This window comes from Anopheles marshallii, chromosome 2 (genome assembly GCF_943734725.1).
Source record: "Anopheles marshallii chromosome 2, idAnoMarsDA_429_01, whole genome shotgun sequence".
In the NCBI taxonomy this organism is placed as follows: Eukaryota; Metazoa; Arthropoda; class Insecta; order Diptera; family Culicidae; genus Anopheles; species Anopheles marshallii.
This window is the reverse complement of record NC_071326.1, coordinates 2,469,985-2,491,193: the sequence shown is the minus strand read 5'-3', so window position 1 is coordinate 2,491,193 and position 21,209 is coordinate 2,469,985. Positions and strand designations below refer to the sequence as shown.

The following is a 21,209-nucleotide window of genomic DNA, read 5'->3' as shown; positions in this document are numbered from 1 at the left end:
TTAAAGCTTAGTGGGATGGTTGCGCTGAAATAGGCGGGAAAACGAAAGGAACTTGCTGGTGAAGCTGCGCCGTTTGATCCGTGACCCACCCCCGTGTCCTCCCCCACCTCCTGCTCCTCCCATTCCACCGCCGCCACCTCCGCCCTTCTGGTGGATCTGGTTCACGTTCTCATCCAGGCTGCGGAGATCCTTTTCCAGCGACATGAGCGATATCTCCTCCGGCAGGTTGGAGTGCGAGTTGGAAAACTTGATGTGCGGATTCAGGTTCCGCTGGTGGCCATTGTGATGGTTGAAGGTGGACGACCGCTGAAAGTACACAGAGCCTTCCCTGTGGAACAAAGAGAAGAAGAAAAATTGGGTGCGAGCGCGCCCACAAAACACACCAATTGATCAACAGATGGTTCCTTTGATGATTTCGGGTGAGATGAGTTGAAAGAGTTTGTTCTTCGCTTTTCTTCCCAGACTGTGTTTACTATTGAACTCCCTCCCCAGCCCAAGCTGTTCCTGCTTTACTGCTGTTACTGTGCATTGCAAGCGAACAGAAGAAAGATGTGTTGCGCCGTGATGTGGAAATGATGAGATCGCACAGACCGTTTCGTCTAAAGGCAGATGAGTGTACGCGGAAGATCATCATAATCCCTTTTGCTTCACATCATCCGTTTTTCCTCTCTCTTTCTCTGACACAAATGGTTTGGCACATGTGAAGAACAGCATGGGTGCCTTGGATGTGATGCCACATAACAGATATAAAATCAATCAACGTAAAAACCGAGAGTGACGGGTGGAATGTAAAGTGCCCATTTCAGCGTTGTGCCAAAAGCACTTCAGCAAAAACGGGATACCAAATAATTTCTACATTAAACGGTGGCTTGATATACACACACAGTGTAATCGATTTTTGCTAAGTGCTACACATGCAGTAAAGCAGTTGCTGGGTTGGAGAACTCTAGAGTTAAAGAGCAACACAGCTCCGCATCATGGTTTTTGCAGGAGTTTTTTATCTTTACTTAACTTGTTAACTTGTTGCTTTAAAGAGTATTCTACAACATAAAGGCATGCTTAAGTACAAATTAAAAAAAAAATACCATAAAGCAGGAAGCGTTTTGTACTGCGCATTGCATACTTTTCGGCAAAATATTGTCAATGCAACCAACCAACCATTCCTACCTGATGCTAAAACGCCAAAAAGTATGCAATTCGCGTGACAAAACTAAATTCCCTCACTACCGCCTTTAGACGATTGTTTATTTCTCAATCTATTGACAATGTTGTCAATCCTCTGTTTGATCCTCTTAAGCATTTATTCCATTTAATCCGGGGCGATTTACATCAACAGTGAAACAGTGTAACAACAAACAAAGCTGATGAAATTCTAGTCCTTTTGTGTTTGCATAATATGAAATGGCCCTGATGGTTTAACGTTGCCTAATCCTAGCTTTCCTTTTTTTCTTCCTCGACACGGGACATTAGTGCAATTTTCACTCTCCTTAAAAGGTTGGGATGTTAATTTTTGTGTATCCTTTCGTCGTAATGTACAAAGGAAAGTATGCTAATTGTTGGGCGCAATCTTCGGAGCTGGTGGGAACCATCTGGTACCACCGGCGCTGCTATTAGCTGTAAGGAAAAACGTGAACGACTTTTTGTCTTCCTATACTCTCTCTCTCTCTCTCTCTCTCTCTCTCTCTCTTTCTGTCTCTTTTTCTCTCTCTCAAAGGACCTTTTCTTTTGGCGAACTTAGGAGACAGTTTGTAGTGGTATCTTCACAATTCGCCACTCTTCTTACGAAAATGTCTGAAACAGAGTTCCACGTTTTGTATCCTTTTTCGAGGATATCCCTTTTAACGCAAAAATAATATGAAAGCTAGATTATGACCAGCAGATAAGATAAGCGGGAGATGATTTTGCTATGCCGAACAGGTACGAAGAATACTCACTACGAAATAAATACGAAAAAAGGTTGCAACGAAAGCACTGCCAAGCTACGCTGGAACGGTGCCGGACGTATTAAAGTAACAAAACTCAAACACAAACTCAAGCAAAAGTAACAAACAAAGATCGCTTTATGACGACATTCGGGGCTCGTGGTTGAACCAAACTTTTACCCGTGCCACTCGTGGCTAGTGGCCGTTACATTCATTTTGTCTTTTAATCATAAGTTTCTAGAGACAACGTGTGAGGTTAATGGAAATCGTTCTAGCGTCGCGGTAATTGAAATTGTTTATGAGGTTTCCGCTTGCCAGCCCGGCGTTTCCGCTGAAGTTATTCCAAGTGGCGATGTCTTGGGATGCTTAATGAAGGTGGTACAAAGAAGCAAGAGATTTCCCCACAATCCACAAGTGGACGTGTGGCAAACTTTTAGTCTGCCGAATATATGGAGAAGTTTGTGCATATTTCCCGAGTAACATGCGGGGAATCGGTGATTCCAAAACGTGGACGTGTTGACGATGGACAAACTTTTCTCTACCGACATTTTGTGCTTGCAAGAAAAAACATCTTATGATGAAAAACAAACGCTCAACTTGTTATCCCGTTGCTTATTATGGGAATTTAAAAGTTGAAACCGCTCAAACATCGATCCATCCATTTGCGTGCGGTTATTTTAGGCAAAGGGATCACATTTCCGGGGACTTCGTTAGCTTGTGTTATACCGGGATGGACATTATGGCCTATGGCGGGGCAGATTATTGGACACGTTAAAATAATAAGACAATAAATTGGATACTTAAGGAGCAAAGGTCGAATGGCTTGAATGGGATGGAAGCGTTCGTGCAAAGCTGTTCATAGGATATTAACTCGAGAAGTTTGCTGCGTTTCATTCTTGTTGCGCAGAGGCCGCATCGAAATAACAATTACATTATGCTTAACGGCGTCACGGAAACTAGTTAACTGCACCGGCAGTATAAATGCTTTCCTTTCCGCACGATTAAACCCAATCTGGCAGTCTCTTTCATAGAAAAAGATACTAAAGAGAGTTTGCTATACAAATTGCATAACGGCAGGCGTCTATAGCTCCGCCCTGAAGCATGCAATGTGCATGATATTTATAACATGTAACGATATTTTGAATAACCTGGTTTATGTGACTGTACAGTAGAAGTGTAATAGACCGTATGTGGTCTTAGAAATAGGGAGAGTATCTATTCATTCCATTCACGCTCTATCTATGCCAGTTGAAGTACGTTTTTGGCAATGAGATGGGACCGCTTAGCTGCTAAATGAAATCCATTTCATGGTGCTACGAGCCTTGCATAAGCACAGGCGTTAATGTGGCTCTTCTGTGCTTTCCCATTAAAACGACCACCGGCTTTTACATAACATCTGAATCAATCTAAATTCGGCTTAAGCTCGTTTGAAGTGGAGTGCTCCGTTTCCTGTTTCTACCGGTTTGTTAAAACCTCTCCTGCTCCACACACTGACAAAAAACGGAATAATATGTCGCAATCCGGAAGCGGACACACACGTAGGCGCAAGCGAAGAACGTAGCGGACACACCGATACGGAAGCGGAAATGCAGTATTAGCGGCACACCGAAACAGAGCTCGAGTATATGTACCTTACATGTTGATTGTACTGATTGCGACGCTGTCGGATCGGCACCAGGTGAAACGCACCGTAAATCAGCGGATTGATCAGGCTGTTCGACATACCGAAGAAGAATATGCCCGACTGCAGATCCTCACCGAACTGTGAAGAGAGAGAGAGAAAGAGTGAAATAGAAGCGCGACAGGGTAAATATTGCCGAAATGCAAACATTTAGTCCCCCAAACTGGGGCAAACACTTACACGTTCGGTCGGATTCAGGAACATGAATATCAGCATCATTATGTAGTACGGTGTCCAGCACACGACGAATGCCACCACGATGACGACGGATATCCGGAGGGACTTCATCTTCGCCTTGTGTATCAACCGTTGACGGTTCGTGTCGGAACGCCGGTAGTACGTTGTCCGGTCAACGGCCGATGTGTCGATGCGGAAGATTTTTTCACTACCTAAAATGTTGGCGACAAGAGCGAGCAAGACGTGCGCATTAAAATCACTAAAAGCTCACACCACATAGCAAGAAAAGAAAGAAAACAACACACAGGAATCCATTGAATGGCTAAAACCTCCTTTTTCTCTTGGGGACCTCTTCGGGACACACAGGAAATGTGGTATCGGCCGTCGGCAAAAGGGATCGATTCCACAATGTGGTGGAGCAATATTTGATAATTTATCGAATCGGTTTAGTGTGATGGCATGATGATGATGATTTCTGACCGTCAAAACGGAAGGGAATGTTCCGCAAAACAGCATAAAACAGGCTCCCCCAGATGGAGTTGGGTTCGTTATTGAAGGATCCTTCATATCCGGGATGCTATTACCGGTTAATGTTACCGGATGAAGCACTCTTTGCACTGCAGGCGAGAGAATGAAGGATGGGTTTGAAATGGTCACAAAACGAATAAAACTCCAATAATGAAATTGGTTTTGTACTCGTTTCGTATTAAAGTTGTCGGAAAGCTAATCATTTTTTTGGGGTTAAAGAAATGTCGTTTAGGAAGTACTGTTAATCCCCTTATAATGAATTTTATTCGTCCCGGACCGTTTCATTCGTTATGCACTGGAAGGTCTCTTTTCGATAATTTTTTTTTTATAAAAAGTTAAATAATCCGTTTCAAATAAAAATAATGGTCATTCAAAGTTAATAGAAAATGTTTATCAATATCATCAATTATTGGACATTCTAATGAATTTATTCTCAAAGAATGATCTTTACCAACACACCAAGAAGCAACATGCTTTGAATACTATCTGTTGGTAGTTGAATTGCTATTTAAAGGTATTGTCATGTCTTACAAGGAGAAGAGTTCGACCCGAGTGTATAAACTGGGAAAAGAATGATTTTGATCTAAGCAACATTTGTAATCCACGACTGGTGGCGACAAGTTGTAAACGATTGATGGTGGTGATGAGTTGTAATAAAACTACACCGAAGAAACCAACGGAAGGAGTTTGGATAATTGAATTATTCTAAAAAACCAAAAAGAACACAACGTAAGATAAATCACCTTCAAAATGAATCTTTTGCTGTGGAGAGTTGTTCTTATTAACATTAGTAACTCCGTAAGTGCTTCGGAGGAACTCCACTCGCGAGTCTTTCGCAGAGTACATGAGACTTTTCGATGTTATGGTCACATGTTCATCTCTGATGGAATTGATCTCTGCAGCTACTGAACATTCCATTCCATGCCAAAATGTTTCTTCGGTGTTTTAACTTTGACACCGAGCAGTTAAAAACAAAGTTCCAGGAATCCAAAAGCTCAACATTGATATCAAAGCGCTTTCGAACACCATAATGATTTATTAGTCTTCTATAAGTGGAAGACATTACATCAGTTCTTTTTTGTGGTACCAACGTCAATATTAATACAACGAGATACTTTTACGTGTGTAGCGTTGTTTATCTAATTTCATATTCGCACATCTCTTGCCTCCGGTGAAAATGGGCAGCATATTGATCACAAATTCCATTCGATGCTGGAAAAGTTTAATTTTCTTCTGGACATGTGCACGTACTCGTCGCATGGTGAGCAAACCGCACGTATTTACATGTTGTTTATTAGACCAGGCCAAGTGGCACGAAGCATAATGCTGTGCCGAGAGTCACGTTATCCGGGTGGAAAGTTGTTAGTGGCACATTATTAGAGAAAGTTAAACGAGTTATCTTAAAATGGAGGGCAAAAAGATGTTCTTTCAAATGGGGAACACGGCACAGGTGCGTGCGAAAATGAACGTTTTCTTTTTCAATTAATTACTTTATAATCAACACAAGTCACGAGACGCGGTGAGATGAATGTAAATTAACAACATTTCAAATGTTCTATTTTCGGTTTTCGCAACAGGCAAATATAACCAGCTTCGTGCCAAAGCTTTCTACAGGTATGTGTTTGTGTGTGCGGTGCCTTTTGTTTTGCTATAAAAGTCATCCGGCGGGTTTTTTTTTTTGGAGCTTCCGCACGCCATTTTGCACCTGAGCGGAAATTTAATTTTCCATACGCATACACACAGCTCTTTGCGCTTCGTTCCCACGGCACTCAGCGGACCTGCTCACGGTAAATGGTTCCGACCCGCCAAACACGGGGTCTCACATTTCACCCGACAACCCCCGGATGGCAGACGCCGATGATGGAAAGGTAGTCAACAGCCATAGCAACCGAAAGCCCGGCATCCAACAAGACGAACGCAGCACGAATTTTAAGCCCGTGCTCTCAGAAACGTTCCGGGCCGGGCGCACGGGAACTTGCCGTCATCACGCTACCCGGCGAAAGGCGCAACCGACGGTACCAGACTCAAAAAAAGGACAAACCCGGGTGCTCTTAGCGACCGGGCAGGAGCGTTTACTGCTCAAGTGCTTCGAAACTTGGCCATATTGTTGGCGCTTGTTAAAACACTTCATTCTTCATGCGAAGCGATGGCCCTTAGATGGGTACACAGAGCATTGCCAAGCTAAGGTGAAAATTTATGGACGTATATCAGTTTCAGTCATCGTTAGTCGGTGAACGGAAAGAGAGGGAGCGCGACGACACTTCCCGGGAGGGTTGACAAATGTGGCTGCTAAAGAGCGCTTTCTCGAGTTACGTCGACCGAAACACAGCATTAACCTTTTGAAGCGCCGTTCTACCGCCGTCACAGAAGCAACGGAGGACCATCGGGAGCGAAGGATTCGGCGGTCATTTTGTTCGATTTGACATGATTTGCATTTAAGTCGAATTGGATTTTGCACTTCCCACGCTCGAGCCGGGCGTGAGCATAACAGCGTTCCGTTGTATAAACTTGTTGCTTTGCTAAGAAAATTCTTCATTTGGGGTTGATTTTCCCGCGACGAATCCGTGACGATGGGGAAGTTTTGTGGCTTTCGCTTATTGAATTAGAGGAAACAATTTTCACCCGCCGTGTGTTGAGCTCTACACGGCACCGGTAGGGAAATCCCATAACATCACCACGTGATGTCACCACTGCCACGAATGAGTTACGGCAAAGTTTTAGAATAAACTAAACAGATTAACACGGTTTTGAGGTCGGTGCGGCATTTAAAATAATTTGTTGGATGCTGTGGTAAACTCACTCGTGCTCGTCGCTCTTCACTTAGTGGGAAAAGAAAAATTCTGACTAAAGTTTTCCAAAAGAATTATTTTGTACATTTTTTACGGGCGAAATGTATTCATCGTGCGGTAGATAAGAACAAAGCGGTCTGATTTCATTCGGGTTTGAGAAGTGATAAATCATTTATCGCATCCATTGATTCTCTGCTGTGGTCCGAAATAGTGGTCCAATGGCATCGAGAAAAAAAAGAATGATGGGCCACAAAATTTGATTAGGGCCTTCGTCCGGGCATTCCCATCGCTGTCAACAAGTAATCTCCCCGGTTTGGGGACGTCTAAATAGGGAAGCCGTTGGTCCGGGAGCATGATTGATTTTTATTCGGCTCCCACCCAAAAATACAAAGCTCAATCCATTTCTATTACACTGTATTAATCGGATTGAAAGGCATTTTCCACACGCACACGTAAGCACTTCGTGTGCGTAAGCATCGAAACGTACCAGGCGCCTCCATTGACTTCACGCGATGAAAAACGAGCGATAATTTCCCGATAGACGAGTTGTGCTTGCGAATGCGACATTTGGTGTTGAGCGTAAAGCTTAATACAATTTTCACACATCATTTTTTCCGTCCAATCCATTGGGGGTTAAAGGTTTACATAGTGCGAACTGTTTGCCATCAACAAAAGCTCAGGGAAAGCTTAATTTACCAAGCGTCGGTGGTTCCATTTGAAAGTGTTCTAATTAATGCCAGTGTCGTACGCATTTGGCACGAGAAGATAGTTACCGTAAAAAACATAGCAAATAAAATGAATGGTTTCATAATTTACAAACTTGTGTGTCGTTTTATTCAGCGCACCGAAAAATAGGAACCGAACGATTTGTTTCGGGTTTGTGTCAAGTACACCCGGGGGTCGGGACAAAACCCATGTACGCTAAACGAACGAGTTTTATGGGAATCGCTTATCGAAGTGTAACGTATGCATTGCAGGAAACTTTATTTGTTCCTCTTGATGTTTTTTTTATTTGTTGGGAAAGCTGTCAAGCGTTCGAACATTAATAAGCGTCAGCAACAGGAATCGTCTGTACGGGACGGATTGTACATTCCTTTTTCTCATTCGCTCGGATCATTTGCACATTTACTGCCGTACGGTGAGATTATAAACTTTTCCCCTGGCAACACTTTCTGCAGTTGAGTAGAAGAATGCTGTAGAAGGAATTGAAATACTTCCTCAGGAGTTTGGTAGTTCCTGATGGAAACAATGCGAAACATCTCGTCCCGAATGTGGATGAACACAAATTGTGTGAGACAATTGGTGAAATGCGTAGGTTCGGCGTAGAAAAAGGATTCTACGAAAAGAAAACAATATATGGCAACCAAAAATAGAAGCATTTCAATATTGGATGAGCCCGGGACCGGGAGCGTTTCCTGCAGACCTTGCACGAACAGTGAAAGTGCTTCTTGGTTTCGAAACAGCTGGCGCGATGATGCTGTGTGGTAGATATTTTTAGTCCCCACCGACTGGTTTCTGTGTACTGCAACAGTTAGTCCGGCTGCTTGATTTATTGGTCAACTTCACAGGCGCTATCCAAGTAGGACATGCCCCTGTTTTACATAGTCCTCATTGTGTGTTTGACTCCGACATCGAGGGTAAATTTGGAGAGCACGCAAATCGTGTACGTACCCGGGAAGTTTGAGATATTTTCGAGAATCTTCCAGGAACTAATACCAGTGTCGAGCTAAATTTGAACCCGAAAGATGGGGTGGATGAAGTTAGGGCAGAAAAAAAGGATATCGGACAGCACCATGTAGCAGAAACTTTATTTGTTTGCCGTATGTCGCTGGGGTAAAGCGATAGGTCCGCTCGTTTAGGGAGAAATGAATTGTGTTCTTGTTGCAAAAATGGAGAATTTAAAATTAGAATAAATCACACAAAATGGTTACTACAAATTTTTGCACTTTTATCTAAAAATGGCGCAATTCATTCGTTGCCATTTTTTGTGGAAATTCCGCAGGTCTAAAATAAAGAACTATAAGCTTCAAGCTAAAATTTGCACCAAATGTGTGCACTGCGTGTCGGACATTTCAATTAACGTCTGTTTTTGCTAACTCCGTTGCACCAGCGACTTCTTGCTCCGAGGCACAAATTGATTGAAATGGAGGCGCATGGTTGTTGCACAGGGAACAGCACCATAGCTAGTTTTTGTCCATGTTCGTACGCGACAAGACAAGCAAAAAACAAAAAAAAAACGATGGGCAGTTCGCCACCGGATGCAACTTTGAAGCTGCTGCTCCATCCATCGTTTGGTTTCCGGTGTGATTGATTGACTTCGTAGCTGCACAGGCCACGGGAGTTGATGCTGTTGCATTGAGCAGCATGAGATGATTTATTTAACAGCCGGTGAAAAAGTTGTAGAGTTGTGTGTCTCAATAAATGAAATGTATCTTTCAGGATTATGCTTTAAACGCACACACACCTGACCTGGTAGAATGATGAAGGATCAATAAACAGGATAAAATCGATCGATTGGCCTTAAAAGTTAATCGCTTGGTACCTTGAAGCCATTGCGTTAGATCCTTCTTGCGTATCCTTCCATTTGTTTTCAATTTCTTGTAAAAATGGGAGTTTTGATATAAATGCTTGTGGCGTTGATATAAAAGTTTTATTACCCCACTAACAGACCTGGAAGCGCTTGACCCACTTGATTCATACATTACTGTTCTCTAGGCTCATTTAGCCTTCTATCAAAACCCGAACCAAACCCTAGTGATGATTTGGCATTAATTTATCGGATCAAATACAAACCACTGCTGGTGCTTTCCCCATTCATTCCGGCTCCCTTGGTCCACAGACCGGGTGAAGGTAAAGCGCTGAAAAAGGTTTTCCCTTGTCCGAATGCAAACGAGCCCTTCGGTGATTGATGGGACTGGCTTAGGAGATGAAAATCGAGTGAAAGCAATCTGTTGTGAATAGCCTACGGGGTCGCTTTCTTCCCGTGCGAAAATGGGACGTTCTTCAATCACATTGTGATGGTGAAAGCAAAAGGTTCTAGTGGTGCTTTTCTTCTTTCCTTTTGCTGCCTAAACGTTACACACAAATATATTACGCGCTTTATTGTGTGCAGTAAAGCTTACGCAATGGGAAGTCTTCCCTATTTTTTTGATGTGGCAATATTACACGAGTGAATTAATTATAAAAGAACGATTACTTTACAATGATAAATAAGACACATTCTTCCGAGGGTTTATGTGATACAAACCAATAACAGGACGATGGTCGCCGTCCGATGTGGTGGCGTGCCAAGAATAAATAATATTACACAATTTGCTGCAAACAGTAACGCTCTGCTACCGACAGTTTGGTCATCAGCAAGAGCCGGTGAACACCATCTGGAACTGAAGGTTAGACTGTTTGTCTGGTAGGAATCGAGAGCTGTAAAACGGCCAACCTGATGAAGGACACACCTTCTACGCTTGCCAACCCTGAAGCAATTCGAAAGCGATAAGAATTCTCCGAAACAGATGAGAACCTTTTAATTAAAAATCATCTGTTAGTGCATACCGTTTGGAAAAAGGTTTGTGCAAGTGAAATAACGAACCAAACAGCAGGATATCTAAACAAGTCAATTTGCTGAACCGTGTTTGTTATGTCGAATTATCTGAAGGGATGCAGAAGGTTCACAATCAGTATAATCTATTGCTTTGTTTTACAGTCATCTTGAAATCTGCAGCCTAGCGAAATGGTAAAGGTAAAGGTGAAAACAACCGACAAACAATAAAGCACTTCATTAGATTTCACCCTGAAGGAAAACAAACCGTTTTTTTTTTAATCATGAAGGACGGCCATGCCATATTGAAGAAAACAAACAATTTGTAACAAAAAAATTATAATTAATTACCTATTTGTTGTTCACATTGCATACGCACAGGCGTATTTATATACTAAATACGCCTGTGCTTATGCAATCCAAATGGAATAGTAAGCGTGACAACTTTTTTTCTTCAGAGCTTTCCACAATTTCTTAGTTGAAAACAATTATCAAATATAATGACAAGTTAGAATACAATTGTTCTACATTAAGCTACAATGTGGATGCAATAACGCTACATTGTATGTTGTATGAAGATAAATAAAATGTTCTAAAGCACTAAACCAATTACATTTGTAATTTCAGTTGAACCTTTCTTGGAACATGGCGTGCACAATGCTGGTTTGTGGGCTGGTTTATTCCACCTCATCGTGTTCCGTGCAATCTGAGCATCTTCACATCATCAGCATGTTGCAATAAGCGGATAGTATGTTTTACTGTGAAAGTTACCGTAACCGTCCGTTTGTTGGCCGACCATAATCGGTGCCATTCTGCAACGGTGGAAAACCACAGATAGCTGGAAAACTCCAATCGTCTTACTGTCCATTTGGGGTCTGTGTCGTGAGTGGAGTCCATTTCGTTACGATAGGAATAATTAATGACAAGTTCTCATGAGACTTTGATGGATGGTGTATCATGGCTGAGGTTAGTTAGAAAGCTTTCATTTACTGCGATGATACGACAGGTTTTGATTTTGTGCTTTACGGCTTTAGAAAGTTTTGTGAAAGTGTTTGAAACATATCACAAATCATCCAACTTGCGTTTGGGTAATTTTGCAACAGTAAACAAAACAACCCTTTCTACGTTAACCTCCTCCAACAAGCGGACGTTTTAATACCACTTTAATAGGATAAAAGAAGTAAAGTTTTTTTTTCTAATTAGATGAAGATTGTTTAGCATTTGAAGGATCAATGCCTTACACGAAGGAACGCTCCACGAACCGTGACCTGTGTAACCCCACTAAGGGTTATTATCGTTCTACCCATCTTCAACCGTACCGTTTACGTTGAAGAGGCACTTTGAACGGAAGCACCATGAACGATCGATAGATCGAATCTCGACTCTTCCCGCCCGAAGTGGAAGTTTAGAAATAGGGAAAATGAAAGTGAGAAGCAAACAAGATTGATATCGTGCGTATCGCGCTGTCAATCGGCCATAAACCCGGCATCGGTGTCGGAAAAACCACGATTCGTAAACCAACCAGCAGCAATTCCGCCGCGAAACGGTAAATCAAGCATCGGGCCTGGGTGTTTACCGAGGACAGCACCGAGGAAAGCTTCGAAAAATCTCAATTTACCAAATTAATTGTTGCCCGGGCAATTAATCACCTTCGTTTCGGCGGGGGAAGTCAGCTTTGCGCATTATTTTGTAGCCGAAAAGTCGTCGCAGAAGGGCTCAAAGTCGTTCGCAAATACAAACATCATTAAGAGGAAGCTCAGAAATGGAAACGAATTGTGCTCTAATTGTAGGCAATTTAGGTTTCCGAGCGCGAGCGTTGCAGTTAAATATTTAACTTTAGTTAGCGAACCGATTTGTTGCTATTGCAGCTGGAAGATACGGTTGAGGTTCTGCCAACAGGAGTCCTTACCAGCCTTCCAACTGGTGACTCTGGGGAGGGGAGCAAATTTGCTTACGGTGAATGCTGCGACACTTACTTGAGATCGTCATGAACGTTGATAAATAGGTACCGATTAATATCAGTAGCGGAATGATGAACATAAACACTAGCGTAAAGGTCGTGTAGAGCTGCTCCTGCCATCGGTCGGTGTAGAAACCGTGAGTCACGCACTGGTAAAAGTCCTCCACAAATGGTCCTTTCGCCACCCGGAATATCATCCACTGGAAAAGGGAAAAGAAAGATAGTTTGTGAGCGATCGTGCGAACGAGCCGGTACATGATAAACATCCCTTAATGGCTATGCCACCGGAATGGGTTATTGAAGCAGAGGTGAACCACCAGACACTAGGGCCAGGTTTCATTTAACAGCCCACCGCAAGCAAAAACACGTTCCCAAAAATAACCCTGCCCACGTGGTGGAGGTGTCCTTTTGGGGTACCGATTCAATCATCCGGTCTAGAGATAGTGCGGGTTCGTTCGAGTGTTATCTAACCGCGCCCAGGGCTTGGGACAGGTGCTTTGTAGTAGAATTATGTGTCCACCTTTCCGCAATGTAAACGCGACTGGAACGGATTTTCCTTGTGGCGTTTTTGAGCCTGCCTTGGTGTTAGTGCTACGGATGGCTAACTGCTGATTAATGGCACTTATGTGGGAAAGTTTGATTGATTTAAAGCACGCAGTTATCGCGCCCGATCAAAATCGCTATGAGAAGTTTATAATCAATTCACCACTAGTGGTGGAATCTTGTCTGGTGATATAATACTCGAACGGTAAGAGTGAAGTTGTCTAGGGATATTTGGCATGATTGAGCATTCCGTATCCAATTACCATTTCTCTACAACATATGTAGGAGTATATCTCCAAAGTAAGCGAAAAGGTGCAGGATTCTTTTAAGTGTGCAACATATTTGAAAAATGATCCTGCCAAACCCTACGGGCTTGTCACAAGCGATGTAATTTCTAAACAAAACGCTCGGAAGCAGACCAAACAAGGTACCGCATGCAAGCCATTGCCATGTACGAACCCGTGGAACAAAACGACCGAAGACAACGATCCGTTTTACCGTACGTATGTTCAGGTTTGTGAGGTTATCATGTTTACAATTGCCCTCGTTCAGTGAACGATATTGCGATTTCAGCTTATCCAATATTGAATTCGCTTTCAAAATAGCTTTCCACTCCGCCCAAGACAGACAATACTCGAACTTGTTGAGAATCTCTTTGGGATAAATTTGACAACGCAATGTCTGCATCCCCAGTGAAGGGCATTCTTTTATAATCAACCGAAGAAGTATAAAGAAATTTAATTGACAATAATTAAATATTAATCACTGCAAGACTCGTTGCTTTGTCTTGAAACACCGAAGCACCAATGTAGCTATTTAAATATGCCAGTGAGGGTCGATTGCTGAACAACAAGACTTTTAAATATTTGATATTCAAGTTGACTCTTGACAGGGATTTTATTCTATTGTATTGTCCAACCATCTTTTTGCACTGTACTCCACCGTAAATGTAACGCTTTTACGTAGCTAATACATCAAAAAGTATCCAATAGCGTATAATAACAGTGCTGAATGCTGACATTCTGGTGGAAAAAACGTAACAAAAGTAAACAAATGCATAAGATGTTGACTATGTCATCCAGAAGACGCCATTTGCGTAGGTAAAAGAGCAATTATGGATCATATTACGAAACTGCGTAACGCTGCGTTTGAATGTCGTCAATAATGATACTTCATAATTGAGTGATTGGCAGCATTGATAGCCATGGTATCTAAGCGGTATACATGAATTTCTTTCAGAGCTGACGCACTCAGCGGGAGCAACAAGCTCACCGACTGGCATATACCGACACGAAGTGAAAAAGAATCATACGCAGGACAGGATCACCCACCGGTTCTCGCAAAGCACAACAAAAAGTGATCCTGACAGGTTTTCCGGGAAAAATAGCTGGTTAGGATTTTTGAAAAGGAAGCGTAATTTCTTGGCAATAAAAAAAGTCCATTTCTCCTTTCCATTTTCACATAGAGTCAACGTCACTTCTAATCCACTAAAACGGGACCATTGCTGTGTGAATCATTGGGAAAATTGGGAAAAGGCAAACAACTGATAAGGCCATATTTTTCGGGGGTTTCAAGATTCATCATGGATTTTGAATTGCTTTTTCGCTTGGCTTGTTTGGGGGACTTTCTTAGCTTAAAAAGGCTAACGCGCTGCAGATAGGCCAAGGCATGAACGCATTGCATACCTTTGGGCGTTTTGCGTCAGCGACAAATAAAGGAAATGGTATTTCATAAATTTTGTTCCTAAATCATTGATAAATTTATATATATTGTCCATGATTTTTTTTTATTTAAGGTAATCAAATCACTTAGTAAGTTTCATCCAAATGGAAATAATGCTTTCCATCTTTTGCATGAAACTTCGAAACAACTTCGAATGATTGAAATGTCGTTTGATTAATTTACTGAATCGTACGCTCAATTACCGGCCTGAAAGGTACTGAAGGGATGCGAATTTCCATTGATCAGAAAGAACCTACGACTTTCGGTAAAATAGCAAAACCCACAGTAACGCTAGTACCTTATAAAGTGAGGACTTTTCTTGCGCGATTCTGCAAAAGTGCCTGTAAACCATTAAACAACCAAATCTCCAAGCGACATCAAATCGGATCCCGGCCGAAATTCCGGTTAAGAATGAAACAAGAGGTGGCTCTTGTTTGGTGGCTTGTTCTGTCCAAACACTTTTCCCGGTGCAAAAGAGCAAAGAATAAAGTGTGGTGCACTGGAAAAGTGATTCCATTTCTTCCCGAGAAAAACCACGATGCACGAAGCGTGGGATCCGTACTTTGAGCGGATACGAATGGAACGGCTGATCGGAGATGATTTCGAATGAATGTCAAGTGGCAACTTACACTTCCCACGGGAATGAAACTTTTCAAACCCGACCGTAACAGATTGTTTTGGGGGGTGGAAATGGTTAGTGGAATATTTGAATGCGATATTGAATTTCGGATTGTGGCGATAATTTTTTGTTTTATTCCCGATTCGCGTCACTAAAACAGTCTCGCCGTCTGGGTTTATCATTTTTCTCAATAATTTGAATAATTTGAAACAAACCCATGCTGGGTGCTCTCGTTACATCATCTTGAGGGCGTAGCTTAATAGTGTAGTAAGGTATTTATTTATCGAAAAGATTGAAGAAGATGTGAAAGGATTTACAGTCTGCAAGTTTAGATTTGTATATACGAGCAACAAACACTTCGAAACCCAAAAAAAGGGATTATCCAAACACCACTTAATTTTATCACTTTAGCTAGGAGTTTTGACACCTGCTCGGAGATATCTTCCACTCTCAGGAATTCTACGAAATAGGTGTTAGCGGCGAAACACCGTAGCGCCATCCTAAATACAACTCAATTGTTGTGCTTTATTTCTACTACAGCTTCCAAAAGAATTACAAAAAGAAACAAAACCATGCATAATTCAACCATCACGTGTAGAAAATCCTTCACCAAGCAAGCCCCAGCAATACATTCTCCCTTCATACCATCCAGCCTCGCTAACGTGTTGATGACAATTTTCCCCGAATTTTACCGTCATGGTGGAAAATTTCAATTTTCGGCCCGATTATGTTGACTCAATGGACGCAGGGAATGGGAGAGCCGGTTAAGGTTAAAATTACCATGTAAATTGATCCCGTGATTGCATGGATGTCGGATGTGGGAGTGGTCGTCTAAACGATCGTTTAGGAAGGTTTGTTAAGCTGTTTGATTATGAGCAGCGATTAGTGGTACATCGACGTTTTTCTTCGACGCGTCTGCGATGGTAACAATGGCGGTATCTTGTATTGTAATTTAAAGATAATTTTTATCGTATTAGGTGTTCATTTTTAGTCATCTGCTAGCTCTGCTCAATCGCATCTACAAGGTTTTTGTAACTCGATTTGTCTTTCTATTTACACCCTTCGCAAGGCACTCTGGCAGGTCCTGTAAAATATACATTTAATATGAACTCTATCAATGGTAAGTTTATTTGATCTTTCAAGTTAACTAGCAAAGCTAAATAACGTAAAAGTATATGAAATAGTGCCAAATGTCTTTGCTTCTACAGAAGAAGTATAACCAAAACCACAAATAAATAAAAAGTGTTTATTGTCGGTTAGTCAACCGAATGCAAATTGCCGACTGCTTAACCTTCGCTACGCATGTACAGCTTGTAAGAGATCCCTTTGCAGTAGTTAAACCATTTGACCAATTCCATTTTCCTTGCGTTTGAAATTTGATTCAATGTTCAAAGGAGCGTACTGGCGTCGTGTAGGGTAAATCAGATTCAAGGTTTGAACCTTTCAGTCGCTTCCAACCTGAAACACAACGCAGACACGAGGCATGCACATTGCACATCCTTGATTGGTTGGGCCAACGGCACAACAGCATGTCGGAAAATTAGTCTTCTTCAGTCGAAACAGCTCCATCGGCAACAGCTGCATTTATGACAAGAATTGTTGATGTAACACACTTGTTGACCATCGTCCCGTATGAATTCCTCTTTGCGGGTCCTGATGCGGAAGAGTCGGGCATTTCGTTTTTGGAACCAACCTCCGAACAGTTCCATCTTGCTAGAAGTGAATGCATCTTATTGCCGTTGCTTGTGCTGCATCATGGAGACGAGTGTAACGTTTGTTACGAAATTAATTTACCCCCAATCGGTTGTTGGTAGAACCGTCCGCACTTCTACGATGAGTGCATAATGTTCGGCTCGGTGCACAATTACCAAGCGGATGATTCGATCACTTTGATGCGAGCTTCCGAGAACAATGTCCGGGCAAGCACCGGCAGACTCATTGGCCAGATTCTCACACGCAACTGCACGCACACTGGATCGAGTAACGATAAAATGAACATGCGGCCCCCCGTCTACCCAGCCAATCGGTGCTGACTGTATATTGCATTACAAACGCCAAGGCCGGGAAACACTTCTAGTGGGTGGCTAGACTCCGGTTGTTACCATACCTTTGTCTAGTTTGGCCGTAACTCGTGAAGTGGGCTGTGGGAAATAGAAAAAAAAACAAGATTTTCGCGCCTCCCACGGAGGCTCGATGGGTGCTTTCTATCGGATAATCGATATTGGCGTGGCCTTTCAACATCAAAACGGTTTATAGTATGCGTGCTTTCGTTTTATGTGGATACAGGTGCTTTTCCAACGTCCATGGAACTGTCATTCAACTGTCAATGATCTGCAGTTGGTTGCACATTGTAGATGCTACTTGATGCAGAGGTGTATGACGATGATGGGCATCATTTAATTAACTGTTGAATTAACTGTTGAATAGTTAAAAAAATGAAAAATAATGATCCTCAACACCCTACAAGCTTTGAAAACGCGGAATAATAGTACTACCGAGTACTGAATTTGCATACTTTTGGGCGCTAAATTAACATTAAAGTTCGGGGAGTTTTCAAACCCTTATTTGTCAACCTGCCTTTGAACAACCTGCTCGTCTAATTACTCAAACGAAAACTAGATTAGGTTACTAGTATTTTCGAATCAATTACTAAGCGAAGATAGTAATTCATGTACAGTCAATTCACTCATCTCCCCCAGCCAACTATCACATCCAGAGAAAGATGATGATCGATCTGCTGTCAGTTTATTAGCTTTGAAGCTGCACCTCGTCAACGGAAAAGCTGACGCAGCAAATCAAGCTAATTAAATGCCAATCTCATCCCGATCCACCACACATTTAGCTGCCATCCCCATCATTAGCTGTGTGATAAAACAACCGAACCTGGGCAAATTAGCCATCAATGCGATTTTTGATGGTGGCCAAATTCCTTCACCTCGTCTCCACGAACAGTGGCACGGTGCGGTTCAGCTGATTCGCTAATAATTGAAGGATTAATTTAAACCCCTTTACTGACCTTGGCGTTTTAGCTTTCTGGTCTGGCGACTAATTGTTTCGTTGCGCGATGAGCTCCGGTGAGCATATAATCTCCGTGCTGGGCTCACTTCATGTGGATCTATAGCTGGATGGATGGGTTTGACACTAGGCAACGACGAACGGAAAGCAGATTAATTACTCCCAATCAGTCATGCCGGTGGTTGATGGGAAACTTTTCCATATTCACCCCAACCTTAAGTGCGGCAGTGTAAATTTGGGGTAATAAAATGCAAAACTCTCCCGTCACATAATCACGCGCTTCAACCTCAGAAGCATGTGGTACACTACACTTGATTAATGGGACGGCAGAGCAAGCAGATATACACGTTTATGAAAATGTACCAATTGTTTATCTTCTACCGGGTGGGGAAAATTAATTTTGTCAGAATACATTCTGCAGGCTCGTTTTTTTAACGGCTTTTTAGCGAAGCAAAACGCTACATATTCATAAACCTTAAAGAAGATATGCCGGCCCTTTACGTTACGAATAGTTCGTTCGTCACACGAAGGTTCAGCTGCTGCCCGCCCCGCCTTTCGGTAGCCGAGTGTTACGGCGATAAACCCCAAATCATAACAACGTGATTGAGCTTAATGACATGGGACGGGGATGGTGTTTTCAACTACCCGAAAAGATCTCCACTATAGATGGTCCGGATGACTCGTTTGGTTATTCGGCGAAATGGAACAAACTGCTATCAAGAAACCATTGCCTAATGGCGGTTTCCTCTTTCGCATCATAGCATGAAACGTTACGAAGGGCTGTTGTCGTTGTAGATTCAAGCAAATGAGAACATTCAACCCTTAATGCCAAATTTGCGAAAGGGTGAGATTGGGTGTTATGTTCACTTATTTTTAAATCGGATATTTCCAATGCTTCTAGGGACAATGTGAGAACTTTAATTATACGACTTGGGTTTTGAGTAATTTTTGAATGATTTTGGGACATTATAAAAAAGGAGCTTAAGAATTTCAGGTCTGTTTCACAGCAATGCTTACCTGTGGTGTGCTGAGCAGAAAGGATAGCAAGTAGGCGATGAACAGAAACCGATGGCAACGGCGGGCGGTGTTTAACGACTTCATGGGATACTTGACCGCAACCCAGCGATCCACACCGACTAGCACCAGCACGTACGTGGACAGGTAGAGGCTAAACATCTGGCACAGCTTGAACAGCTTGCAGAAGAGGTTCCCGGCAACCCAGTCCACCGTGTAGTACCAGGCCGCCTCACCGATGAGACAAAACCCCGTCACCAGCACGTCCGCTATCGACAGGTGGAAGATGAGCGAATAGATGGCGCTCCAGTTGTGGCGGGTAACGCGGCGCGATTTTCGGTTCTTCTGGATGTTCCACATGGTCGCCACATTGCCGAGCAGCGACACAATCGCCATCGCCGACAGTACGATCACCCGGATGACGCCCGACCTGGACAGGGTTGGTGCATGTTCGTAACAGCTCAGGCCCGGTATCGCCAGTGCGCTACCGTTCTCGAACGCGTAGCTAATGTTGAGCCGGTCGCACTCCTCGCGCGAGAGAATCGCATCACCCGACTGACTCATGATGTCACCGACGAGCGTTACCAACCCGCTGGACAGCTGGTGGATACCCGGATGCAGTAGCAGATTGGCGAGGCTTTCGTTGTGTACCGCGGTTAGGTTAGCAACGGTTGCGTTGAGCTGTTGCTGTTGGATGGCGCTGCCAGCGCCCAGTCCGAGCGTAATCGAAGCGTTTCTACCAAACAATGATCTCTGCGACTGTTGTGCTTCGAATGGAAACGGTTCCACCATCGCGGCGGTGTAGTTGTCCAACATTGACGATACATTTCCCGAGAACAACTCATACGTGGCCGCGGAGAGATTGAACGATGGCGGCATTTTACCGCTACCGGGTAGATGAAAAATCTGCAAAGAAGCGACAACAACATGATGTAAGGATTTGGTGACGATTGAATTAACGGCCTATACGTTGCTTAGACAAAAACATCACGCATTCCAATTTGCTGGAGAGTCTTTTGTAATGAAATTTGACATTTGTCCGAAACAACCTGCGATCACTTTTATTTATCATTCCTACAATTCCTTACGAGATTTCTCAGCGTCCAGCTGAGCAATGTCTATCACTAATTGGACTTCATTCTCAGTAAAATCCAGCGTGAAATGAACAATTGGAAAGCAATTGTCAGCTGACACATTTCCACGCATTCCAACCATCCGACAAATGAATTTCCATCGTTGATGCAAAGATTTTCCAGCTCGCAATAGCGTATCGGATGGTAGTCAAATTTGACAATTTAGAGCAAACAAAACAACAGGACGACGGTGAAAACTGCTAAACATTCCAACAGTGCGCGGGTGAGGATTTTCCGTGAGGATTTTCCAAAGAAATAAATTGTTGCTGTTAGCCGACATAACTTCACCCCAGGGTGTTATTTCGGCTCAGTTTTGAAGCATTCGGTATTTTATCCGGTACCGTAAATACCAGAACCACAGCATCGAATAAATGAGAATAAAAAGTAAATTACAAGTATGTGACTGCGGACCGTTGGAATTGGCTACGCTTCATACGTCAAAACTTTGAAACATTATGTTACTATGGCGCATAATGTCCCACAGTTATCAAGGTTTTTTTTCGGTTTCTTTGCACATGGTCAGCTCAATGACTTCCGGTATGTTTGTGTTGATTTTCGTATAACATTCAGC

The 21,209-nt window shown here is 42.8% G+C and overlaps 1 protein-coding gene across 1 annotated transcript; it reads right to left on the bottom strand.

Moving 5' to 3' along the window:
* On the bottom strand, positions 1–20,384 carry LOC128709737 (gonadotropin-releasing hormone receptor). The gene is made up of 5 exons (XM_053804753.1): positions 19,509–20,384; positions 12,609–12,792; positions 3,784–3,992; positions 3,554–3,684; positions 1–328 (listed from the first exon to the last, which is right to left on the bottom strand). Exons 1-5 carry the CDS (start codon positions 20,382–20,384, stop codon positions 1–3), a joined length of 1,728 nt encoding a protein of 575 aa, XP_053660728.1.
* Positions 20,385–21,209: the final 825 nt, after the last annotated feature.